The sequence below is a fragment of the Leopardus geoffroyi genome, chromosome A3, assembly GCF_018350155.1.
Source record: "Leopardus geoffroyi isolate Oge1 chromosome A3, O.geoffroyi_Oge1_pat1.0, whole genome shotgun sequence".
Taxonomy (NCBI): domain Eukaryota; kingdom Metazoa; phylum Chordata; class Mammalia; order Carnivora; family Felidae; genus Leopardus; species Leopardus geoffroyi.
Window position 1 is genome coordinate 62,534,884 of NC_059336.1, and position 27,445 is coordinate 62,562,328.

At 42.5% G+C, this 27,445-nt stretch overlaps 1 protein-coding gene across 9 annotated transcripts in view; it reads left to right on the forward strand.

Moving 5' to 3' along the window:
- LMAN2L (lectin, mannose binding 2 like) overlaps window positions 1–27,445 on the forward strand; it is an 80,447-nt gene that overhangs the window by 3,605 nt on the left and 49,397 nt on the right. For 2 of the 9 annotated variants that reach the window (XM_045445850.1, XM_045445853.1), the window contains exons 1-4: window positions 12,830–13,055; window positions 14,217–14,335; window positions 17,154–17,271; window positions 18,063–18,145. In XM_045445850.1, coding sequence (XP_045301806.1) covers window positions 12,869–13,055; window positions 14,217–14,335; window positions 17,154–17,271; window positions 18,063–18,145 — 507 coding nt within the window. In that variant the 5' untranslated portion in view covers window positions 12,830–12,868. Of the gene's footprint in view, window positions 1–12,826; window positions 13,056–14,216; window positions 14,336–14,858; window positions 14,881–17,153; window positions 17,272–18,062; window positions 18,146–27,445 lie in introns of those variants that run through there. The other 7 variants (XM_045445852.1, XM_045445851.1, XM_045445854.1 and 4 more) reach the window with 7 other exon arrangements.

The following is a 27,445-nucleotide window of genomic DNA, read 5'->3' on the forward strand; positions in this document are numbered from 1 at the left end:
AGTGAGGGAGGGGCCACATCAATACATGCAGTGGCCTGTTCACCAGCTCTCCGCAAATCTGCAATAACCCTGAGCATTTGCAAGTTATATCTGTGCTATTAAATTGTCTTGGGAAAGAAGGGGCAGTCATCCCTCCACAGAGGGACAGAGCAAGCATGGGGGTAACTGAGATGGTACCATGGCTCAAATCTCAACTCAGATCACCCCAACAAGTGGGGACATGAGGACCTGGTATCATTTTCTACCTGAGACAGACACCTCATTAAGCCAGAGGAGGGGATGAAAGCATCAGAACAACGGATTCAGGCCAATAATAGGATATGCCTGTGACAGGAAGTAGAATGCCAGAACAGCAAAGGGGAGGAAGCGTTTGTATTAATTGGGTAGGTTTCAAAGCTCCATGGCCATAGGACAAATTGTTCTCCTTTGGGACAGGACCACAGGAGGGAGGATGCCTCACCATAGGGGTTCAGGCACAGCTCAGGAGGCACACTGTGGGGCTGGCTTGGCCATGGATTGCCTGTGTAACCTGGGACTCTGGGACATTCTGGAGTATTGAGTCAGATGATGCCTGGCACCTGGTAAGAGCTCAGTGAACATGATCAGTAACCATGATGGTGATGGACATGACAAGGCAGGGATTTTTAGAGGACACTCAGATTTCATTAGCCCCACTGTGTATCTGCATCCAACTCTAGCTACTGTCTTCGAGTTCTTTCCCTTCTCTTTCCCTGCAGAGACAGAAAGTCTATAGAGGATGATAGAAAAGAGAGGCCAAGGGAGATCATCAGGGACTAAACAAGACCACATCTGGACCCCTTGGGGCTCCGTGGTAAGGGAACAAAGGAGGCTGGGGTGCAGGTAGTGCTGCTGGAGATGACAGGGGTTGTCATGGTGCATGCAGGTTCAGGCAAAGGCTGGCAAGTGGGAAAGTGGGAAGCCTGTCACTCAGATCTGAGAGACTTGACAACCCAGAAGGCAAGTCCTCCTGGGGAGAGCAGAGCCCCTGTGAAGAGTCCCAGGCAAGCACAGGTGTGAGAGGGGCTGAGCTCCAGGGCCCTGCCTACTCCCCTTTCTGCTTTCCTCCTCCCCTCCTGCACTGGAGAGCCGTGTCCCCAAGACTGGCTACCCCAACAAGCTTTTCCTTCTGCCTCCAAAAACACCAAGACCCTTTTTTATGTTAAGAGATTAACTGTTAATCACCAGAGAAAAGTAAGGAAGAGCAAGATAAAAAACACTGAGTATTTACAAAAGCTTAAGAACAACTTCTTGAAGTCATTGTCCCTAGTTTCCAACCCTTTTTCATAGCTGGCAAATGGAAACAGGCTATAGCAGAAATGCCATGGGCTCTGTCCCTTACCAGCTGGTGAATTGGGGCAATACTGCTTGACTTCTTAGGGTCTTGATTTCTCCATTTTTAAGATGGGGATCAAGAGACCCTTGGATTGTACTAAAGGGACTAAATGAGCCCAAGTTTGTTAGCACTGCTCCTAAATATGTTTCTTTTCCTTCCCTCAGGCCAGGACTTTCATATTACATTTTATTCATTTATTCATTCCTGTATTTTTATATTTTTACTGGGCTTTTAAAATTGCCAAAATGATACATGCTCCTTGCAACAAATTCAAATCATAAATAGAAAACAGAAGTTCCCCCAACTTCCCTATCCACTGCCCAGAAATTGTTTCTCTGTATTCTGCCTCCTTCTGCCCACTTCATTTTCTCCTTTACTCTGGACTGTAGTCCATTTCCCACTGGGTTGAGAGTCCCTCAAGGACAAAACCTGTGTCATAGTCATCTCTGTATCCAACATGCTTGGTATTCCATATGCATTTGTGGAATGAATTGGATTTTCCTAAAAAAAGGGGCTAGGAATAATACTGTTGGGGGCCAGGAATGGGAAATGAGGAGGAAGCTTCTAGCCAGTAGTTTTATATATAAAATTGCAGCTAGAAAACTGTTTCATGAAATTGCATTTACCCCTTAATACAATTTCCACTCTAGCCTATGTCTTAAAAAAAAAGTCTGCCCTGCACCTAACTAAAGTGATTTCTTGGCCGATCTCCAATTTGAAAAATACTGGCGTCAGTCTCATGCATTGCTCATGAGCATCCACTGGAATTCTCTTTGGATGAAACTTAGGAAGACTGGTGGGAGTTTGAATGGTCTCCTTATAAATGATACCCACACCCACAGTGCCTGGCATAATCCACATGAGGCAATAAATCTCCCCAGGCAGATCAGTGAGGCAAGTTCCTGATCACTGAATCTTATTGTCTCCCAGCCCTGCCCAGAAAAGGAGACGGCCTTTGAGACCTTCATTCCCAAGTGTCCAGATTTCTACAGGTTTGTCCCAAACAATTGCGCAGGTACCAAATACCTGTAGAGCCTTCAACAAATGGCGAGGCCCGAAGGGCCTTGGGGCCTTATCTCCAACATGAGGGGACTGGGTCTGATAATCAGGTTCTATCCTCATTTAAATTCTCTGATGTGTAATTTTCCTAAGCAATCAAGAGAAGGCAAAGATAAGATCAACAAGATCATGGAGTGCCTAGGTGGCTCAGTCAGTTAAGGGTCCTACTCTGGATTTCAGCTCAGGTAATGATCTCACAGGTTCCTGGGATCGAGCCCTGCATTGGGCTCTGCAATGCCAGTGCACAGCCTGCTTGGGATCCTCTCTTTTCCTCTCTCTCTCTGCCCCGCCCCCACTCGCCCTCTCGCTCTTTCTCAAAAACAAATAAAAATTTAAAAAAAAAGAGAGAGATCAGGGCCACCTGGGTGGCTCAGTCGGTTGGGCGTCTGATTTTGGCTCAGGTCATGATCTCATGGTTGGTGGGTTCAAGCCCCGCATTGGGCTCTGTGTGGACATCTCAGAGCCTGGAGCCTGCTTCGGATTCTGTGTCACCCTCTCTCTCTCTGCCTCACCCCAGCTTGTGCTTCTCTTTCTCTCTCTCTTAAAACTAAATAAACATTAAAAAAAAAAAAAAAAAAAAGATCAACAGGATTAGATGTAGTGGGCATCTGTTGCTCTGAGCTGTCCAGCTTCCTGTCCCCTTCTTCAGGGAACAGTACTCCCTATTCTCTGGGGACCTGTCCCACCTCCTTTCACATGGATTCTACTGGAGACAGACAACTGACCAGGCCTGTACAAAGTACCTCAGGCCATAACAATTGACATCTAGGGTGGACAGGATACCAAGAAGCTCCAATCAGGAGTCTGCTATAGGCTTTTATATGGGGAGAGAGTCCCTAACTGGAGATCACAGTTACTGCTCCCTGGACTTGGAGTGGGGAAGGGCCTTGGTCAGTCCTCAGTTCTCCAATCACTGTAGCCAGTTTTGGAGAGGGGAGGGGGAGGTGTTTGTGGATGTGTGGATGTGTCAAGCGAAGTGGGTCATGTGCTGGTTCTAGGATACTTTCCTCTTCATTTTCAGGATCAAACTTCTCCAATATTGGGGCCTGGTAGGGCAAGAGGGGAAGAAAGAGAATTTGTCTTTGCTTAATCTCCCATAGTTTGAAACCTTCCCCTCCGCCCCTGACTTTGTGGTTGTTGCCACTTGACTGAATGTTGTTTGTGTCCAGTTGTTGGTTTCTGGTAGTAGAAAGTTCACCTCAGCCCTCGTTGGGACTCCTCCCCTCCAGCTTCTTGCCGTTGAGATACACTTTGCCTGTCAGGCAGCCCCTGTTGAATGAGTCCACCCAATGGTTGCAGTGTAGACCACCCAGGGCAAAATAGTAAGTCTACTGCCTAAGCAGAGGTCTAATTGTGGAATAAGATGCCAGTCTCTCTTCTTGCAGGACCCTCCGAATTTTCTTTTTCTTTTTTTTTTCCCTCCAAGTTTTCTTAGAGCATCTCCTTCGCTTGACTTTGACAGGTATGTTACTTACCTATTGCTGCATAACAAATGCAGAACTTAGTGGCCTAAAATAATAATCACTTATTATGTCATAGTTTCTGTGGGTCAGGAACTGGGAAGCAGTTTAGCTGGGTGGTTCTGGCTCAGAGTTTCTCACAAATTGAAGTCAAGATGTTGGCTGGGGCTGAGGTCATCTGAAGGCTTGGTTGGGGCTGGAAGATTCACCTCCAAGCTCACTTACATGGATGCTGGCAGGAGGACTTGGTTCTTTGTCCCATGGACCTCTCCATTGGGCTATTTACAACATGGTAGCTGGCTTTGCCTGTAATACGTGATTTGAGATGGAAGCCATATGTCTTTTATGGCCTAGCCTTAGAAATGACGTACCACCACATCTTCCATATGGTCATATGGACCAAAATTGATACACGATGGGAAAGGACCCTACAGGAGCAGGTGGCAGGGGTCAAAGGGGACCGTTTAGAAGCTGGCTATCACAGTAGGTGAGGGAAAGTCCTCTCTACTGAACACTAATCAGCTGACAAACTTCCTCCGACCCTGACCCCCAACTGCTCTTCTTAAATATTGGGAATTTGGTCTTACTGGGATGATGGTTAGGATCAGAGGGCCCATTTTCTGCTTGGATTTCCAGTAGATGCATAAACCCAGTACCACCAAAATTAAAATATCTTTCCTCCAAAACATATCTCTCTCATGATTTCCCTCCTATCAGTATATGACGATTCCATCTTTGCAGCTGCTGTAGCCAGAAAATCTTGGAATTATCCTTTTTTCCTCTGCTTCCTTTATAACTCTATCAGATCGATCAACAAATCTGTTAACTGTACCTTGAAAATACATCTAAAATCCAGCTACCTCTCCTCACTTCTGCTGCCACCACCCAGGCCCCAGGCACCTTCCTTGCTCACTTGGATTACCAATATACTTGGTCTCCTTGCTTCTGCCCTTTCCTCCCTACAGTTTTTTCTCAAGCCAGCAGCAGAGTGATTCTCTAAAACACTTAAATGATAAACCCCCTCTGATCAAAACCTTCCAGAGACTCCCAGTTTCTTTAAAAAATTTTTTTAATGTTTATTTATTTTTGAGAGACAGAGACAGAGAGACAGACAGAGTGCGAGTGGGTGAGGGGCAAAGAGAGAGGGAGACACAGAATCTGAAGCAGGCCCCAGGCTCTGAGCTGTCAGCACAGGGCCTAATGCAGGGCTTGAACTCACAAACTGCCAGATCATGACCTGAGCTGAAATCAAGAGTCAGATGCTCAACCGACTGAGCCACTCAGGTGCCCTTTTGTTAAGTAATCTCTACACCCAACGTGGGGCTTGAATTCATGACCCAGAGATCAACTGTCTTATGCTTTTCTGACTGAACCAGCCAGGCGCCCTCACTCCTTTCTTCATTTAAATATTTATAGCAATTGTTTGAGGTAGGTGTTACTATCATTCTCCTTTTACAGATAGAAAACTGGGTCCCAAAGAGGTTAAATAACTTGCTCAATGTCATACAAGATCAATAAGATCAAAAGAGCCAAGAATTGAAACCTAAACCTGTCTAGGTTTGCATTCCAAGCTGTCATTCTCATTGAGAAACATTGAAACCAAGGAACATCATAAAAGTCTTCATGATTTTTTAGAATATAGAAATCTTTTTACAGCCATGTATGACTCTAGTTGTTTAAAGAAATACCAAGTGGAATATGATTTAAAGAAATATAATCATATTTTTAAAGAATTTTAAAAAATTGTTTATTTCTGAGAGAGGGAGAGTGTGAGTGGGAGAGGGGCAGAGAGAGAGGGAGACAGAGGATCTGAAGCAGGCTCTGCACTAACAGCAGAGAGCCCGATACAAGGCTTGAACTCACTAATGGTGAGATCATGACCTGAGCTGAAATCAAGAGTCCGGTGCTTAACCAACTGAGCCACCCAGGCACCTCTACAATCATATTTTTGCAGTTGGACTCCTTATGCATTAATCTCAGTTTTTATCCATCAGTATTTGGTCTAACCTTGACTTCTTGGTTTTTCCCCTAGAGCTAATAACCCTCAGTCTGACTTTTGGAAGTAGCCATCATCTGGTTGGCTCAGGACTTCGGGCAGGTTAACTTCCAAGATAGCTTCCCTGGTTCACATGGCTCCCACCCATCCTGAAGAGCCTGCAGTTTCTTACAGCAATGGGTGCTGCTTGCTGCAGAGCATGGGAATTTCCAACCTCATTCACCCCCTCCCTTGGCTTCTATCATAGCTGTAGATCAGCTGTCCCCTTGCACTTCCCCACTCATCCAGCATCCGGAGAGCTCAGGGCTCCTGTCTGTTCATCTTCCACAGGCAGAAGGTGAATGAGGAAAATTATACCCACCAAAGACTTTTATTTTTTTAGTTGTTTGACCTTTGAAGATACAGCATATCCTATTTCTAATTATAAGCCCCAGTGATAGGATTTACACATTATACACTTCTACTCTGCCTGCCCCCCAAGATCCCTGAGGAATATTCTCACATCAGTCAGTAGTTTCTATTCCATTTATAAACCAATTTCCAGTACATATACTTTCTTCTAAAGGGACCAAATCCAGGGGCCCCTGGGTGCCTCAATCGGCTAAGCATCCAACTTGGCTCAGGTCATGGTCTTGAGGTTAGTAAGTTCAAGACCCACACTGAGGTCTCTGCTGTCAGCACAGAACCTGCTTTGGATGCTCTGTCTCCCTCTCTCTCTGCCCCTCCCCTGCTTGCATGTGCTCCCAAGCACGCACTCTCTCTCTCTCTCTCTTTCTCTCTCTCTCTGTCAAAAATAAATAAAAATTGGGGCACCTGGATGGCTCAGTCATTTGAGCATCTGACTTTGGCTCAGGTCATGATCTCATGGCTTGTGGGTTCAAAACCCAGGTCGGAGTCTAGCTCAGAACCTGGAGCTTGCCTCAGATTTTGTGTCTCCCTCTCTTTCTGCCCCTCCCCACCCACACTCTCTCAAAAATAAATAAACATTAAAACAATTAAAATAAATAAGTAAATAAACATTAAACAAAATAAAAATAAAGGGACCAAATCTCCTTTCCTAGAACACGTTTCAGAACACAAGTAGACAAGCCATAACAAAACTTTATAAACAATAGTGATTTGTGTACTTCTAGAACTCTTTAGAGTCTACAGTGTGCATGTTCATCCTTTATACATTTTTTCATTTAATGCTCTCAACAACCCAGTGTGGTAGGTTTCATCACCCAACTTACAGATAGAGAATTTGAGGCTAAGAGAGATTGTGTCATTTGCTTCAGGTCATAAGGTAGAGGGAGATCTCAAAACGGCAGATGTTTTCATTCCAACTCCACATGCCAGAGTTCTTCCTCCTTCCCAACCTCTTCCTGCAATTTTTAGTGAATCTTATGTCCCAACTTACCTGTGACAAGCAGGCATCTGGATGCCTCGAGACAGTCCCTAATTCATTTGCCCCTTCATAGAGCCACCACAGATCTGAGATCTGGTCCTCAGGATATTGATTTTTATCAATTCACTGATGGGAAAACACATTGGGGAGCGTAAGTCATACTGACTAAAGTGTTATGAAGTAATGAAGTGATAAAGCCAAATACTAATTTCTTAATTAACATATGAACATACTAGTACTAGCAATATAATAATATGCTAATACTAATTTCCTAATATGCTGAGAAATTAAATAGTTAATATACTGAGAAATTCTAAGAGAGCTAGAATGTTAAGTGGGAAGTCGTTATGAATATGTTAGGAGAGTAGACTTGATTTTAACCAACACAGGATACTTAGAAATACTCTCTCCCTGGACAGAATTGATAGACTCAGACATATTTTCATCCATTGACTGTTCTTTTTCCAGATTGCAGACTCCTCTCTCTTTTTAGTTATGACATTATATTGGATGGGTCACAATGAACTTCACAGATTACAGTTAATTACAGTTTTCATTCCCTGGAGGAAATTTAGAAAACACCACAAATGCATACCCAGCACATTTTGTAATCATCTCCAAGGGAGACTTTAAAAAGTTTTTTTTTATTATGGCAACTCTCAAACATACATAAAGGTGGAGGGAATCCCCATATACCCATAACCCAGCTTCAACATTTATCAAGATCTTTTTGCTTTTTTTCATCTATCCTACCCTCTCCTCAGTACACACACAATCTTCCTCCAAAGAATTTTTTTTTCTTTTTCTTTTTTTCTAAATGTTTATTTATTTTTGAGAGAGAGAGAGAGAGACAGAGCGTGAGTGGCGGAGAGGCAGAGAGAGAGGGAGACACAGAATCTGAAGCAGGCAGAGCCCGATTTGGGGCTCGGACTCACAAACTGTGAGACCATGACCTGAGCTGAAAAAGTCGGACACTTAACTGACTGAGCCACCCAGGAACCTCTCCTTTTTTCTTTTTTTAAAGTAATCTCTAAGCCCAGCATGGCTCACACTCACAATGCAGAGGTCTACAGTTACTTGTTCTTTAAACAAATCTCAAAATCCTACCCCTAAATTGAGGTGCTGCACCCTGTTTAAAATTTATGAACTGAGTACAGATGTCCTAATCATAAAGTGAGGTAATGCCCACCTTGCCCACCACACCAAGTCAATGTGAGGTCAAAATGAGATACTGGATGTGAAAGGGTTGTAATTCTGAAGTTGGCTGCATATCACATTCCCTGGGGAGAGATTTTCAAAACCAAATCCCTGGGCCCTACCCTAGATTTACCAATGAGGTGTTTGGGAGTTGGACCGAATCATCTGTGTATGCCCAAAGCACTCCGGGCTATTTAATTGTGGCTTGTGGGGAGACTAGAATTTGTAAGTTGCCACCGGAAAGTAGTTGGCTAGTTTGTGTTAGAGCTACTGTCCCCTTCTGTGCTCTAGGTCTGCTTGGAGAACTGGAGGTATGGGATGGGGGTGGGGGTGGGCGGGGTGGGAATGGGGAGTGGGTTGGGGAGGAAAGGAGCTGGGTCAGGGGTGGGACTGGGTTAGCTGCCATCGTAGGGCTGATGATGGACCTAATTCCAAATCCTTACCTGGATATCTGAGCAGGGAAGAGTGGTCTACCTGGCTTTGGGAGGGTTGATGTTAGTTAGGCCCTGCTTTGGGTCCTAGGTTTTGGGTGGGAGTGGATTTAAATAGAATGGAAAGGTTAAAAAGGAAGGGCAGTGGGGAGAGGAAAGAATGGGGCCAAGAGGCTGCCTTGGAGCCTCTGACATGGGGTGGAGGTAGGGGCATCAAGTTTCAAGGGGCTCCTAAGTGGAGGTATCTCTTTGGCTTTGAAGACAAGGAAATGGAGGAATCATCATCCAGAGCTGCTAGAATGTACAACTCACATTGTCTGTGAATGCCCCCACGCTGGAGGTATACAGCCCTAGATCATGGGAAATGATTCTGTGGAGAAAAAGAGAGCATTAAGCATCTAAAAGATGGTCAGGACCTGACCTGGCTACAAGAAGGTGCCTCTACATGTGTGTAGCATGGTGTTGGAGGGAGACATGGCTCCTTGTTCTGTTTCCCTGCACCTCCTCTCAACACCTTGACAGTATTGAATTTTATATGAACCCTGTACTTCTGGAAACCAGCTACAGTCAAAAAATCCCCTCACCCTTTTGTGTCCCTTCTCATCCCATTTTGAGTCCTGAGAAATGGCTAACTTCATCTTCAAAGGACTATCCTGTTCTAGAATATTCTGAGATAAGACCCACTTTTGCCTTCCTTCCTCAGTGACTCAGATAAAACCCTCTCTATCCTTCCTCATGATGATTCCCTTGTTTACCTGCCTCTATGAAACACCAGGCCCCTTTCCTTTTCTTTGATATGTTCCTTACTAATGAGCATTTTCCTTATTGCAACAGTTTGGAGAAAATCATCTGAATTATTATCCTGTGTATTTTGTCTTTGACACACTCTCCTTTATTTCCCTTTTCTTCATCACAGTGAATTTTACAATAAGATATGCTGAGATGCTCTATCCAAAATCCAGCAGAGGGGCACCTGGGTGACTCAGTTGGTTAAGTGTCCAACTTCAGCTCAGGTCATGATCTTGTGGTCTGTGAGTTCGAGCCCTGCGTCGGGCCTCTGTGCTGACAGCTCGGAACCTGGAGCCTGCTTCAGATTCTGTGTCTCCCTCTCTTTCTGCCCTTCCCACACTTGCACTCTGTCTGTCTCTCTCAAAAATAAATAAACATTAAAAAAATCCAGTAGATAGGTCACACAGCAATGTAAATGTATTTACTGCCTCTGAACTGTATACTTAAAAGTGGTTAAAATGGTAAATTTTATTTTATGTATATTTATTACAATAAAACAATTCCAACTGACAGAAATATAATGGAAATAATTTTATTCAAAACAATTGGAATTCCTACTACGTGCTGGGTGATGGGTTAGGGAATGGGGAAGCGGGTAGGGCCTATGATAGGAAATGAGTAAGATCTGCTTCCTGTGGTCCAGGAGCTCCCAGCCTTGCCAGGGAGAAAAACACATAATTTGCTAATTGAGCCACATAATTCAGGGTGACACGTTGTAATTGACGTGTGTACAGGCTGATTTGAGTCAAGTTGAAGGGCATTGAATGCTACATTAAGGCATTTGGATTTTATCCTATGATAATTGATATCCATGAATGGTTTTAAAGCTAGGGTATGACGCAAATAGATTCATTGCAATTCCTTATATCTTAATACCAAATATCTACTTTGTGTGGAGTCTATAAATGATCAGTGGTTGTAACAGTTTTTTGGGTTTTGTTTTTGTTTTTTTAGATTTTATTTTTAAGTAATCTCTACACCCAACTGGGGCTCAAATTCACAACCCCACTATCAAGCATCACGTGTTCCACCGACGCAGCCAGGCAGTGCCCCGATGGTTGTGACAGTTTTAATTTTAAATATTAAATATCAAACAGGCTTACATTCATGTTTCTCTTATTAAATATATTTATGTTCAGGAAAGAGAGAATTAACTTGGTTAAGTTTGTTGGGAAGACAGAGACAGAACTGGTGAGTGCTCTGTAAGAAATGTGCTTGGGGAACATTGAGAGCTCAGAGTGGGGCAACTGCCACTGCCTGAGGAAGTCAGGGAAAGCCTCTAGGAGGAAGTGGGCTGTGGAAAAGGAGAGGGAAGAGGGAAAGCTGGCAGATACAGATGAAGAAAGGAAGCTGTGGGTAATAAAGCCAGAGAAGGGTGGCAGAGGGCTTTGTTTGCCAAGTTGAGGGGCTTGAATCTTTTCCCCACAGGTGATGGGAACCAACAAGGGCTCCGTTAATAATAATGATGATGATGATATAGTGCTTACTACATGCCAGCCACTGCTCTAAGAGCTTTACCAGTATCAACTCATTTAACCCTGACATTCAGGAAATGACATGGCTAGATGGTTTATTTGGGGGACCATGTGGATGATGGTGACCAGAATAACAGTTGTGGTTTGGGAGACAGACAAAGCAGGGGATGAAAAGGATGTGATGGCTTTGTGAAATAATCAGGACTTGATTATTTATTGGTTGGGTGATGGAAATGGTGAGGAAAAGGTGGGAAGCTGGATGACCCTCACTCTGTTGTTTTTTTTTTTAATGTTGATTTATTTTTGAGAGAGAGAGAGAGAGAGAGAGAGAGAGAGAAAGAGAGAGAGAGAGAGAGAGGCAGAGAGAGAGGGAGACAGAATCTGAAGCAGGTTCCAGGCTCTGAGCTGTCAGCACAGGGCCCAATGCAGGGCTTGAACTCATGGACTGCAAGATTATGACCTGAGCCGAAGTCGTATGCTTAACAGACTGAGCCACTCAGGCACCCTACTTTTTTTTTTTTTTTTTAATGTTTATTTTTGAGAGAGGGGCGGAGAGAATGAGTGGAGCAGGGGCAGAGAGAAAGGGAGAGAGAATCTGAAGCAGGATCCACACTGTCAGCACAGACCCAGATGTGGGGCTTGAACTCATGAACTGTGAGATCACGACCTGAGCTGAACTCACAAACCATGCCATCATGACCTGAGCCAAAATTAAGTCAGACGCTCAACCAACTGAGTCACCCAGGTGCCCCTGAACCTCACTCTTTTGGTTTCAGGTCCTGTGTGTCCTGCTGTGCCACCCAGGTAAAGGATTGATAATCCTGTTCCATTTCTTAGAAGACTCACTACAGTCCTTCAGTACTTCCTACTCCTCTATGAGTTATTTAGGAGTTGTTTAAGGGGCCTGGAGCCGACTTCGGATTCCATGTCTCCCTCTCTCTCTGCCCTCCCCTGCTCACACTCTGTCTCTCTTAAAAAATAATAATAAACATTAAACAAATTTTTTTAAAGAAGTGAGTTGTTTAATTTCCAAATATTTGAGGATTTCCCAGAAATCTTTCAGTTGTTATTTCTAGCTTAATTCCATCATGATAGAACATCCTTTGTGTGCTTTCATTTCTTCTAAATTTGTGGAGGTGTTTGTTTTGTTTTGCCCAGGCTATCTTGGTAAATGTTTCTTTTGCACTTGAAGAGAATGTGTCTTTTGCTGTTGTTGAGTGGAGTTTCTATAAATGTCATCAGGTCAAGTTCTTTGTTGTGTTCAAGTCTTTTATAAATTTGATAGTTTTCCTAATAATTGCCCAGTTACAGTAATTGTGGATTTGTCTATTTCTCCTTTGAGTTTTACATCCTGACGGATAACTCCGCATAGACACGAAGGGACTATGGCAGAGAGGATAGAACGTCTGTGTGAAACTGGGAGAAACATTTTATCTCTTTAAATTTACTCTAGAATGCTGAGACAAAATGGAAATCACTACGTATCCCAGCAGGCCTAGTGGACCGCAGGACAAACGCCAATAAGGGAATCCAGGCATTAGGCCACTCCCTCTCCCTGGGTTGGCAAGGCAACTGATCTCGAAGCCAGCCAATCGGTGAGATGCTCACCTGCGGGGGCGGGGGCTTGACGAGAGCCAATGGGAGGCGGGGCAGATGGTTCTCTGGGCTAATGGCTTGGGCAACGGGGCGGGCTTTTAATGAAGGGACGGCAGTGGGAAAGATGGCGGCGACTCTGGGACCCTCTGGGTGGTGGCAACGGTGGCGGCGGCGTTTGTCGGCTTGGAATGGGTCCAGGATGTTGCTCCTTCTCCTTTTGTTGGGGTCTGGGCAGGGGCCACGGCAAGTCGGGGCGGGTCAAACCTTCGAGTACTTGAAACGGGAACACTCGCTGTCGAAGCCCTACCAGGGTGAGGCACCCCGGGCGAGGTGGTCGTGCACGGGGAGGGCTTCCGGACTTGAGCTCATCGGTAGAGACCGGGGTGGTGAAAGCCTTCGTGGCCCTAAGGAAACTGCCGGCGGTGGGTGGGGGCCCACGGGGACTTCGCCGCGTTTGGGAACCACGGGTCGCAAGGGCAGGGGTCAGCTCCCCTCCTCCCCCGACCCTGTTTTGGAAGTTTACAGCAGGTCAAAGCCGGGCTCGGATGCCACAAGCGCTAGGCCTGGACAAAGGGGAGTTCGATAGGAGGAATGTGGGAAGGATGGAACTGCAAATGGTGGAAAGTGATTGAAGGCCACTAGCAAAGAGCAGGTCTCCGGATGGAGTTGTAGATGTGCTAGAAATAAAGCAGGAGGCAGAACTAGGGTAGAACTTGGCTGGACTGAGAAAGAAGATAAAATTCTGTTGCCGGTTAAAACACCTGTTCTCCAGTCCAGGAGCCCTGTTGATCAAAGAGGCTGGTTAGCTTTGCTCTGTTTGGGGCTCATAGACTTTTAGGCACAGCTCATCAACCAAAAGATTTATATAGTTAAGTTACAAAGAAGACCAAATCAGTGCAGAAACACAAGTCTGTTTCCCCACTGGAGTGTGAGACAGCAGACAAAAACTCAAAGTGCAAGTGTGTACATAGACGCTAAGAGTGATCATTTATTAACTCAGCAGATGCTTCAGGTGCCTCATCTGTGCTGTCTCACTGACACAAAAATTATCACTTTCATGAGGTGTAAAGCCTGAGGTCCTGGGAGCAGTACCTTCACACTTCAATTGTTTAAAGAAATAATGTGATTAAGCGCCAGAGGCCTCAGGGTCAAGCTCTTTTTGGTAGAACTGGGGAATTTTTTTTTTTTATGGTGCTAAAGTTTAATTAAGTATAAAATGGGAGGAATGGGTTTGAGCTGTGGTTTTTGCGGCATGGACAAAGTGATAGCTGTGATGTCTTCACCTGAGAAGGGCTTTGTGAAAAGGAAGCTGTCAAGGTGGTAAGGATTTGAGATTTATGAGTGACAGAGGTAGGAGATTGAGTGTCGGGAAAGGGAGCAAAAGATGATGACTCCAGCTTTAGGATGGTCCTTGGTGGTTTCTGAATGGGTTGGTGCTGAAGAGTATGAACTGATCTACTTCCTCCCTGTAGGTGTGGGCACAGGCAGTTCCTCACTGTGGAATCTGATGGGCAATGCCATGGTGATGACCCAATATATCCGCCTTACCCCAGATATGCAAAGTAAACAGGGTGCCCTGTGGAACCGGGTGGTAAGAATCTTTCTCCCTCCTGTGTCGCTGACCCACAAAGTCCTAAAAAGTTCACCAGTGGCATATTGACTTAATTTTACTGTCTATCCCCAGGGTTCTGTCTTCTGTGGATTTCAGGAATTTTTCACAGAATATGACCTTCATAATGGTATCAGATATGTAGGGAAATGCTCTTGATTGCCCCAGTTATAGGAAATAACCGATTTTGATTCTGTTTTCTGAAGTATCTTTAATTCCCTATTGACCTGATAGTATTACTTCTTGGAGGTTAATAACTCACATTTAGTTACTTTGTAAAGTAGAAGACTGCTCTTTTAAATTTATCCTAAATTTCATCCCAGGATTCGCCCTTGCTATTTCACTTTGAAGAGTTTAATTTTAAATTTTATTTTCATGTGAAAGCCACTTTGAGCCCTTGGTCTTTTTTTTTTTTTTTTTTTTGTCCTTCTCTGGACCTTTTCTAGCTACATTGTCTTCCTCGAGGTATGGCGGCAAGAAGTGAATGCAGTATTCCTGGTGTGGCTGCACTGTGATTTTGTATAAGTGTAAGATGATGCTTTCTTTTTGCTTTCCAGGGCTCTTTCTAAGTCTTTTACAACCCCTTTACTCTTGGGAATGACCTTGGCATCCTTTAATACATTCTCTTGGGTTCTCATAAAGCTAAGAACTTACTTTTTCATGGTTTTTTTTTTCCCATTGATTATAGATAAGTGAACCTCAGAAAAAAGAACTATCTCTTTTCCCTGTTCATTTTATGTGGCAAAGAATTCTAACAGAGCAGAGGGTTAAGAGAAGTTTCTACACGAGCTGTTTGCACAAGCTGGCCTCTTAACCCAGATTGTAGTGTTGCTCTTGTTCTTGGACAGAGTGCAGGGTGGTGTGTTCTGGTAGAAGAAGCAAAAGGCTGGCAGTGACAGCCTTGATTGGGTTTTAGATCTAGCTGTATCACAGATCCACTGTGAGCCCTTGGCTGTTACTTAATTCTGTTTTCAGTTTCTCCATCCGCCAAATGAGCTTCATAATACCTTCTACATGCCCACTAGGGTTATCGGGAGAATAAAATAAGACAATAGATATGAAAGAGCCTTAGAAAGTTAAAATGGTTACAGAAATGTGCCCTGTTACATTATGTATCTGTTACATGTAAGTTTCATTGATGAGGTCTCTGGGTTACTAAACGATTATGTCTAGAGCTTGATACTTTGCTGCTGTCTTGCTAGCTGCTTCTACGTAACTCTTTTAGCAGCCGTTCTAGTTTAGGATCTAGTTATATTGCCCTTTTTCAGATTCTCTGATACTGTGGGTTGTTGTTGTTGTTGTTATCTATCAGAATGAGCTTTGGGATTGTTTCTGAGTTATTTGAATAGGATGTGTTTGTTTGAACAGTGGTCCTCAAATTTGGCTGTCCATTGGAGTTGATGCCTGTGGTCATGGGAATTTTTAAAAACTCCCTAGGTGAATCTAATGTATAGCCAAGTTTCAGAACCAGTGCTAGACATAGCCCTGAGCAAAAGTGTGTGGCACTGTGCTAGAGGAGACCGAGGATAAGTAGCAGACACCTCTTGGCTCAGTGTGAACTTCTCTGGCCCTGCCCTTGTCCCAGGGGGATAATACCCACTGGCTATGGGGGAGCTTCCTGCCACTGAATTTCACTCTTGTCTTGATATCTAAGTGCAAGAACAGAAAGAGGAGAACACAGAATGACAACACAGGGACTGGGATCATCAGGGTAGGGTAAGCTATTGGAGTTACAGGGTTCTTTGGTGAATTCAGAAGTAACCTCACCCCTTTTATTTGACTGTGTATTCCTAATACTAACACTTTTGGAAGATTTCCCAGAAATTAAAAATGAATACTAAAAATGATCTAGCAGTATGTTGCTCAAGAGCCAGAACAATCTATTTGGAGAGACTCTGCCTGAACCCTGCTGGTCTATCTGCTCCTCCGTCCTTTCTTTCTTCATAGTGACCTTTAATTAGGAGCCTCTCTAAATCAGATACTTACTCTGCTTTCTCTTGAAAGTGTTCAACTATTTAGAGCACTTAACCATCCACTTACTTCCTTATGCATTTTTGCAAGCTTTTGGTACACAATTCAAGAAAAAAACAAAATAAACCGCAAGAAACACAGGAGTCTGATTAGTACCCACCTCCATGTTTCCACCAAAAGGTGTCCCTGTGATGGGGATGGTGGTCTCCTTTGGTGCATTTATGCCTCTTGATCATGGGCATGATGTTTTGGGAGACTGTAACTTACTCCTTCTTGGGGAATTCTGGCTTGCCCCTCAGCTTGGCGTAAGGACAAGTCTAGCTAATTAGGGTTGTTCACATATCTGCTAATTAGTCCTGAAAACCTTTGTATAATGGCTTAGCTTTTTTTATTTTCTGTAATGAATGAAGCTTTGACCTTTCTTGAAATCCAGGCTTTTTAGAATCTTTGTCAGAGGTGTGAGCTCAAGTTGCAAATGAGTGTCATTTCAGCCACCTGTACTCTATAGGCTGAGATGCTTTGCTGTAGGATCACAGTAGTCTAACTTGGCAGTCTCTTGTCTTTTCCAACTTTGAGTACTATCCTGTTTCTATTAGGAGATACTGAGGATAATTGGGAGGTTTATTCACTTTCCATATTAAATATCATATACAGTTGAACAGCTCAACCTGTTTAATTTTAGCACTTAGCAAGTCATAGATTTCAGTTTCAACCCTTCACCTCATGTTACCTTCATTTGTGTTTTCCCAGTCTCTAGACTGCTGGCGAGGGCTTTGAGGGGTTTCACATTTCACACTCTTCATTGATTCCAGTGTCTTTTTCTCCTCAGCCATGTTTCCTGAGAGATTGGGAGTTGCAGGTGCACTTCAGAATCCATGGACAAGGGAAGAAGAATCTGCATGGGGATGGCTTGGCAATCTGGTACACAAAGGATCGGATGCAGCCAGGTATTGGGACCCTGGGTTGCTCTTGTGTGGGGTGCGACAGGCCTGCTTTCTCACATGCCCTCTTTTGGAGAAGGGTATGTGCCCACAGTGCCAGCAGTTTGCCACTCCCTTGATGTCTGTGGATAAAGACTGGCCTATCTAGTCTCTAGAATGGGGTCTGACTCCTAGTAAAGCAGTTGAACTTGACTCATCCTGGGACAATTTCTTGCTTATTAGTTCCTTCTGGTTTCCCTTTGAGGCCACGTGGCCTGTTGGCCGGGTGAAAGTGCTGGCTTTCCAGAGCACTGCCGATTGGGTGAGCTGATTTCTTCCGAGCATGTGCATTGTATGATCTTAGAACTCCTTGAGTCAGGAGTTGTGTGGGAGCCATTGCTCCAAGGACATGGCAAACTCAACCTGATTCGACCTGATCTCTTTTGCAACAAGAAGTGGAATTTGGGAATTCAGCTCTCTCTCAGGGGCATAGTTGTCACCAAGCGTTCGTGAAGCAGAATTCTTTAGGGGCGCCTTAGCAACCAGTTTGGACCAGGGAGCAGCTGTGGTGCTAAACAATGTTGCAGTGGCCTTCTCTCTTCCCCTGCCTTCAATACCAAACAGCTACAGATTTTGTTGGGTGCTTGTTACAGGCCATGCACTTTTGCTGGGTGCTTTTACATATGTTTTCTCTTCTTAAAAAGAGGCCTGGGAGTCAGTCATTTGAATTTTACTTTTTCCTCCATCATAGTGATATATTATTCCTTTATCAACTCTTGACTTTATTTCATTGTTCATCATCTCTTCTCTCTCTCTAGGGCCTGTGTTTGGAAACATGGACAAATTTGTGGGGCTGGGAGTATTTGTAGACACGTACCCCAATGAGGAGAAGCAGCAAGAGGTAAATGGCAAGTGTCAGAGCTTAGGTCAGCTGCACTGACATCACAGTCCTTTGCCTCAGGGATGTCCGTGATGGAACAGGGGATAGAATATGAGGGGTTTGGTTCTGTTTCCTTCATCTATTGAATTTGAAAAGTTAATATCCTTGTCAGCATTTTCTAGAAAGAATTGTTTATGGTACACAGACCTTTGGGAATAACTGTCGTGATTGGGGGCTTTTTCTTTAGTGTTAACATTGTTCTCTTGTGCACGTTAGGTAGCTGTTGGAATTGAGCCTGCTTGGCTGGTTGGTGATTTGGCTACTAGGCCGGCACCAGAGCCAGCTGAATTTATATAACCCAGCTCCCCTGACTTAATAGATCACCACTTTACTCTCTTCTGCAGCTTGCTCATTCTTTTGAGCATCCTTTTCTTCTTCCTGTTTTTAGGCCTGAACAGCAATTCTGCTCTCCTGTAGGAAAGGTGGTAAAAGGAAATTGACGGAGTCCTAGCATTTCATTGCAATCCAGTATCTGGCTTTTGGCAAAAGCTTCTTGCTTTTTGTTGGCTGACCCTAGGGTTCTTTACTACCTTCTCAGACTGCCAGTAGGTTTGTACTGTCTTTGCCTGATGGCCCTGCCATCAGATGGTAGGAAAATGATGGTGACAGGTTGCTGGTGGGTATCCCATAGCTAAATAATAGCAAGAAAGGCAGGATTAGGGATGCAGACAGCACTCACTTTATTTTTTTCCCTAAAAGCTTTATATGAAAAATATCAAACTTATTTAAAAAATTGGAAGAATACATCATCGTATATGCAATACCCAGATTCAACGATTTTTGACATTGCCCATGGAGTTCCCCTGAGGGAGGTGGAACGTGAGACCTGAGTTAGGAGAGTAACCTTTTGTTGTGAGACACTTACAGAGTAACTGCTCCATGTTGCCTCTAGGCTCCTCCTTAAGCCACCATACATCAGGCACTTTCTAGGTGGGGGAAGTTAGTGAGCAAGATCAGCATGGGTCCCTGCACTCAGTAGCACTGATGTGTGAGAATGCTGATGGGGAAGTATGGGGCACCGTAGGAGACCCAGAGGTGCATCTAACTTGGAGTGGGACAGTGTGGTAGTAGTGGTGGTGGAAAAGATTTCCTCCACGAAGTGACATTTACATTGAAGTCTGCAGAAGTAGGAACCAGTATTCCATGCAGAGAGAAAAGCGTGTTTAAAGGTGATAGAGTGAGAGAAGGGACAGAGAATGAGGGGAAAAAAGGGATCAGAGAAAGAGGAGGCTAGAAAGAAAAACAAGGCCAGCAGTCTTGCCATGTTGTACAACTTCATGGGCCACCATTCCCATTGCGTTCTTTAGTGTTAACACTGTTCCCTGTTGGGCAAGTTGACCGGCCACTGAGATTGAGCAGTGGCCCCTTGGGTGGTCAGTGGTTTGGCTGTTCAGACCAGCACCAGAGCCATCCAAATGTATGTGACTCATTCTCACCACGCCCATTGTTGGGCCACATTCTGAAGAGAGGTGTTCCTGTTAAGGAGTCTGGATTTTATTCTAAGGGGGTAAGTGTGTTAAAGGATTTAAATGAGGAGAATGTCATGACTATGTTTGTAGTCATGCTGAGGAAATAGTAGTCGTTAGAAGTGCATCTGAGTAAGAGGTATGGGCTTCAGGGCTTGACTGGAGTTTTAAACCTGGCTCTCTGCTTCTCCCAGAAATAAATTGTTCAGATTCTTTTAGCTTCCATTTCACCATCAGATAATAGTAATTCTCATTTGAGAGGGCAGATCTGATGGGCTTATTTCATAAGAAGAGTAGATGTTAATCAGTAAAATTAGTTTCAGTTGATAAAAAATCAGCACTTCTTTTCTAGCTAGCTGTTATGGTTCTCACTCCCAGCTGCACATTGAAATTGCCTAGAGTGAATGTATTTTTTAATTTTATTTATTTTTTAATGTTATTTTGAGAGAGAGAGTGAGCAGGGGAGAGGCAGAGAGAGAGGGGACAGAGGATCTGAAGCGGGCTCTGTGTTGACAGCAGAGAGCCCGATGTAGGGCTTGAACTCATGAACTGTGAGATCATGACCTAATCCAAAGTCAGATGCTTAACCGACTGAGTCACCTAGGTGCTCCTGCCTGGAGTGCATTTAAAATTACCAATTTCCAGGGTTGCCTGGGTGGCTCAGTTGGTTGAGCGTCCAAATTTGGCTCAGGTCATGATCTTCCGGTTTATGAGTTCGAGCTCTGCGTCAGGCTCTGTGCTGACAGCTCAGAGCCTGGAGTCTGCTTTAGATTGTGTCTCCCTCTCTTTCTGCCCTTCCCCTGCTCACACTGTGTCTGTCTGTTTCTGTCTCTCAAAAATAAATAAAAACATTATGGATGCCTGGGTGGCTCAGTCAGTTAAACATCTGGCTTCGGCCCAGGACATGATCTCACGAGTCATGAGTTCGAGCTCTCCATTGGGCTTTCTGCTGTCAGCACAGAGCCCCCTTGGGATCCTCTGTCCCCCCCACACCCCTCTGCCACTTCTTGCTCATGCTCTTAAAAATAATAAAAAAAAATTTTTAAATAAAAACGTTAAAAAAACTAAAAAAATAAAAGTACTGATGCCCAGGCCCCAGCCTCGGAGAGTGTAATTCTGTTTGTCTTAGGTGCCATGTAGGCAACCTGACTTTTACAAAGCTTTCCAGGTGAGTCACATGTGTAGCCAGCATTGGGAACTCTTGGATCAACATCAGGTCCTTGTTTCCATATTAGTTGTTTACTTGTTAATCAAATTTGTTTATTAAAATGAAATTTAAGAAAACTAATAAAAGTGGTTTCTGTTTATTAGGTGGCTATTGTGTGCCAGGTACTTACAAATAATGCCTTCATCCTGATCAAAACTCCTTAGGGTTAGTATTATTTTTCCCCATTTACCAGTGGGTACAGAAGCTTAGAGACGTGTCTTGTTCAAGGTAACAGCCAATGTAAGGTGGAGTCAGATTTTGAACATAGGTCCGCTGGATTCCAGAGGCTGTGCTTTTAATTATGATGCTCTACCTTCTCCCTTCCTTCCATTGTTTCTTCTGCAGGTTGATTTCCTTGAGAATGGAGACATTTATTATTCTCATGTCATCTCCTATGTAATTTCAATTCTTAGAGCTTATATTCTAATGTACAGAGTATAGAAATTGTACTCCTGGAACTATTTTATAGAGTAAAATCAAGTGTGTGTTTTGTTGGCAGCATGATTTACTTTGATATCATACATAAAGGTGCCAGGTATTGTTTCAAACACTTGTACATGTATTATTTGTATATTATATTGTATATATTATGTGTATATTATGTATAGTATATGTTTGGTGTATTATATACGTATAACAACTCTTTGGGGTAGATATTATTGTTATGTCTACATTATGGGCAAGAAACTGAAGTGCAGAAAGGTTGAAAAATTTGTCAGTGATAACACAGATAGAGGGTGTGATTCCAGACTGCAGTCTCATTATTTTGCCTTAGTATTTTTGAGTACATAAGAAGAGGGTGACAGATACGGCACCTTTTGAAAACTTGCACATGTTACATAGAATATGTGCTGGACTAGGATGACAAGTTGCTAGCAGGAGGGGGTGTGGAGCAATTCATCAAATCACTCAAGGTAGTGGTAAAATGTTTCTATGGTTTCGTGTTTCTTTGTCACCAGAGCACATGACCTTGTTGTTCACCTTACCTGCTACCACATTTGTTCATGAGGAAATGCTGGGAAAATATTAGCAACCAGTAATGCATCTAAGAAGAAGGTGAGGGAGTTCAGTGTAGGCTTGGCTCTCTGAAATCAGGACAGATTGTTAAAAGTCACATAACCTCAGTTTCCTTGTCAGCAATATAAGAATTGTAATTTAGGTGAGTGAGTCAAGAGTTTCACTATTTGGGAGTACAAGGTACTACCTGTGCCATAGTGAGGTTGCCAGATCATAAGTGATTGTTAAAATAATAGTTGAAGAAATAGGAAATCTGGGGCGTCTGAGTGGCTCAGGCACGTTAACGTCTGACTCTCAATTTCGGTTCAGGTCATGATCTCACTGTTTGTGAGATGGAGCCCTGCGTCGGGCTCTGCGCTGACAGAGTGGAGCCTGCTTGCGATTCTCTCCCTTTCTCTCTCTCTTTCTCTCACTCCCCTATTTGTGCTCTCTCTCTCAAAATAACTAAATAAACATTAAAAAAAAAAAAAAAAGAAATGGGAAATTTGGATAGATCCATAATGGGTCAAGAGATTGAATTAGTAATAAAAAATGACTCACAAAGAAAAGCCTAGGTTCAGATGGTTTCACTGGTTCATTCTGTCAAACATAGAAAGTAGAGTTAATACCAATTCTTCCCAAGAATTCTTACAAAATATAAGAGAGGACACTAACCAGCTCATTCTTTGAGGCCAGTATTATCCTGATGCCAACACCAAATAAAGACATCACAAGAAAAGAAAACTACTGACCAATATCTCTTATGAATATAGATGTAGAAATCATCAACAAGATACTAACAAGCCAAATCCAGCAACATAAAAAGGATTATATTCCATGACCATAGTATTCATCCTAGGAATTCAAGTTTGCTTCAAAATCTGAAAATTAAGGCATGTCTGGCTGGCTCAGTTGTAAGAGCATGTGACTCTTGATCTCAGGGTCCTGAGTTTGAGCCCCATGTTGGGTGTAGAGATTACTTAAATAAATAAGTAAAAACTTAAAAAAATCTGAAAATTAATATGATAGACCATATTGATAGAATAAAGGACAGGGGCACCTGGCTGGCTCAGTCGGTAGAGGGTGCAACTCTTGATTTCAGGGTCAAGCGTTGAAGCCTCATGTTGGTCATGGAGCCTACTTAAAAAAAAAAAAAAAAAAAAGAATGAAGGATAAAAACCATATGATCATATCAATACATGTAAGAAAAGTATTTGACAAAATTTAATATCTCTTTATTGTGTTTATTTATTTTTAAGGTTTTATTTTTAAGTAATCTCTACACCCAAAGTAGGACTCAAACTCACAAACCTGAGATTAAGAGTTGCCCACTCTACTGACTGAGCCAGCGGGGCACCCCTAATATCTCTATGATAACAAAAACTAAACAAATTAGGAATAGAAGGGAACTTCTTCAATTTGATAAAGGGTAACTATGAAAAGCCCTCACCTAATATACATAACTGTGAAAGACTATGCTTTCATTCTAACATCAGGAATAAAGGATATCCCTTCTTGTTACTTCTATTCAACATTGTACTGGAGGTTCTAATCAGGCCAGTTGGGTAAGAAAATAAAGTAAAAAACATCCAGATTGCAAAGAAAGAAGTAAAAGTATTCCTATATGTAGACAACATGATCTTGTATATAGAGTATATTAAAGAATCCCAAAGAAAACTACTAGAACTAATAAATGAATTCAGCAGGTTGTAGGATACAAGATCAACATATAAAAATCAATTTTACTGCTGGCATTGAATAGTCAGAAAATGAAAGTAAGAAAACAATTCCATTTATACTAGCATGAAGAGTAAAATACTTAGAAATAAATTTAACAAATAAAAGTATACTCTGAAAACTATACAATATTGTTGAAAGAAATTGAAGACCTAAGTAAGTGGAAAGACATCTTATGTCATAGATCAGAAAACAGTACAGTTGACCCTTAAACAGTGTGGGGGTTAGGGGCAGTGACCCCCAATGGAGTCAACAATCCACATGTAACATTTGACTCCCCCAAAACTTAACTACTAATTGCCTATTGCTTACCGGAAGCCTTACTGATAACAGAAAGTGTTGATTAACACTTTCTTGTCTGTTACATGTATTGTATGTTGTATTCTTTTTTTTTTTTTAATTATTTTTTTTTTTTTTACGTTTATTTACTTTAGAGACAGAGAGAGACAGAGCATGAACGGGGAGGGGCAGAGAGAGAGAGGGAGACACAGAATTAGAAGCAGGCTCGAACTCACGGGGCTCGAACTCACGGACCGTGAGATCGTGACCTGAGCTGAAGTCGGACGCTTAACCGACTGAGCCACCCAGGCGCCCTATGTTGTATTCTTAAAGTAAGCTAGAGAAAAGAAAATGTTACTAAGAAAATCATAAAGAAGAAGAAATGTTTACAGTACTGTATTTATATTTTAAAAATCCACATAGAAGTGGACCTGTGCAGTTAAATACCATGTTGTTGAAGTGTCCACTGGATCTTTTTTTTTAATTTTATTTTTTATTTTTTTAAGTTTATATCCAAATTAGCATAGAGTGCAACAATGATTTCAGGAGTGGATTCCTTAGTGCCCCTTACCCATTTATCCCATCCCCCCTCCCACAACCCCTCTTGTAACCCTCATTTTGTTCTCCATATTTATGAGTCTCTTCTGGTTTGTCCCCCTCCCTGTTTTTATATTATTTTTGTTTCCCTTCCCTTATGTTCATCTGTTTTGTCTCTTAAAGTCCTCATATGAGTGAAGTCATATGATATTTGTCTTTCTCTGACTGACTAATTTCACTTAGCATAATACCCTCCAGTTCCATCCACGTAGTTGCAAATGGCCAGATTTCATTCTTTTTGATTGCTGAGTAATACTCCATTGTCTTTATATACCACATCTTCTTTATCCATTCACCCATCGATGGACATTTGGGCTCTTTCCATACTTTGGCTATTGTTGATAGTGCTGTAAACATGGAGGTGCATGTGTCCCTTTGAAACAGCACACGTGTACCCCTTGGATAAATGCCTAGTAGTGCAATTGCTGGGTCATAGGGTAGTTCTATTTTTAATTTTTTGAGGAACCTCCATACTGTTTTCCAGAGTGGCTGCACCAGCTTGCATTCCCATGAAGTGTCCACTAGATTGTTAAGATGATGACACTCCCTACGTTGGTCTCCAGATTTGACACTTGTCCTAGCTATCAAAAACCTAGCTGGCTTCATTACAGAAATTGACAAGGTGATCCTGAAATCAATATGGAGATTCAAGAGAACCAGAATAGCTAAAATAATGCTGATTAAGAAGAGCGAAGTTGGTAGGGCGCCTGGGTGGCTCAGTTAGTTAAGCGTCCAACTCTTGGTTTCGGCTCAGGTCATGATCTCACAGTTAGTGGGTTTGAGCCCCATACCAGGCTCTGTGCTAACAGCGCAGAGCCTGCTTGGGATCTCTTTCTCTCTCTCTCTCTCTCTCTTTCTCTGCCCCTCTCCAGCTTGCTATCTCTCTTTCAAAAAATAAATTAAAAAAACATTAACAAATTTTTTTTAACTTAAATGAGGTTGGAAGACTTACACTTCTTCATTTCAGAACTTCTCACAAAGCTGTGGTAATAAAGAATGTGGTACCAGCATCAGAATAGACCTATAGATCAATGGAATAAAATTGAAAACCTAGAAATAAGCCCTCACATTTGTGATCAGTTGATTTTTTTTTTAATGTTTATTTTTAGAGAGAGAGTGCGAGTAGGGGAGGGGCAAAGAGGGGACAGAAGATCCAAAGCGGGCTCTGTGCTGACAGCAGCAAGCCCGATGTGGGGCTCAAATTCACAAACCCTGAGATCGTGACCTAAGCCAAAGTTAGATGCTCACCCAACTGAGCCACACAGGCGCCCCTATGATCAGTTGATTTTTGATTAAGCTATCACGACAATTCAATAGGGAAAGAACTACCTTGAACAAATGGTGCTAACTCAACTGGATATCCACATGCAAAATAATGAAATTGTCCTGTATCTTACACCATACACAAAATGTAATTCAAAATGAACTGAAAAACTGAATGTAAAAACTGAAACTATAAAACTCTCAGAAGAAAACATAGGGTTAATTCTTCATGACCTTAGATCAGGCAGTGGTTTTGTAGGTGTGACACCGAAAACAAAAGTCACAAAAAATAGATGAGTTGGACTTCATTAAAATTAAAAACTCGTATTGTGGAAGATACCATCAAGAAAGTGAAAAGACAACCCACATAGTGGGAGAAAATAAATGAAAATCCTATATCTGGTAAGGGACTTGTTCTTTATATATTCTAGATATAGTTCAATAGTAAAAAAACAAAAAAACAAAACCTAATTAAAAAATGGCTGGGGTGCCTGGCTGGCTCAGTTGGTGAACCACGTGACTCTTGATCTGAGGGTTGTGAATTTGAGCCCCATATTGGGTGTAGAGATTACTCAAAAATAAAATCTTTTGTTTTTAATGCTTTTATTTTATTTGAGAGAGAGACAGACAGAGTGTGAGCTGGGAGGAGCAGGGAGAAGAGGAAGACACCAAATCTGAAGCAGGCTCCAGGCTCTGAGCTGTCAGCATAGAGCCCAATGCAGAGCTTGAACCCATGAACCGTGAGATCATGACCTGAGCTGAAGTCAGACTCAACTGACTGAGCCACCCAGATGCCCCTGAGAATAAAATCTTACAAAAAAAAAAAAAAAAAGAAAGAAAAGGCCAAAGGACCCGAATAGGTATTTCCCCACAGAAGATATACAAAAGCTTGATAAACATATGAAAAAATGCTCAACATCATTAGCCACTAGGAACATACAAATCAAAACCAAATGAGATGCTACTTAACACCCACCCATGGCTATTTAGTCATAGCTAAAATAAAGACAGAGGATAACAAGTGCTGGCAAGGATGTGGAATAATTGGAACTCTCATACATTGCTGGTGGGAATGTAAATGGGGCAGTTGTTTTGGAGAACAGTTGGGCAGTTCTTCAAATGTCTAAATATAGAGTTTATATCATCCAGCAATTCCACTCCTAGGTGTATATACCCAAGAGAAATTGAAATCATGTCTGCACAAAAAGTTATATGAATGTTCATAGCAACATTGTTCATAATAGCCAAAAACAGTTACAACTCAATGTTTTATTAACTAATGAGTAAACAATATATATTCATACAATGGAGTATCATTGAGCATTAAAAAAGAAATGAACCATTGATAGGTTCTCTAATGTGAATGACACTTGAATACATTATGCTAAGTGAAAGAAGCCAGTCACAAAAGACCACATATTGTATGATCCCATATATATGAAATGTTTAGAATAGGTAAATCTATAAAGATAGAAAGTAGATGAATGGTTGCCTGGCGGTAGGGGTGGGGAGTGACTGCTGGTGGACATGGGGTTTCTTTTTGGGGTGATGAAAATGTCCTAAAATTGATTGTGGTAATCATAACCTTAACTCTGTGAATGTACTAAAAGCCATTGAATTATAGGCTTTAGGTGAATTATGTGGTATATGAATTATATCCTAGTATCACTATTTTTAAAAAACATTGATTGAAACATGACCTGTTCTTTTCTTGGC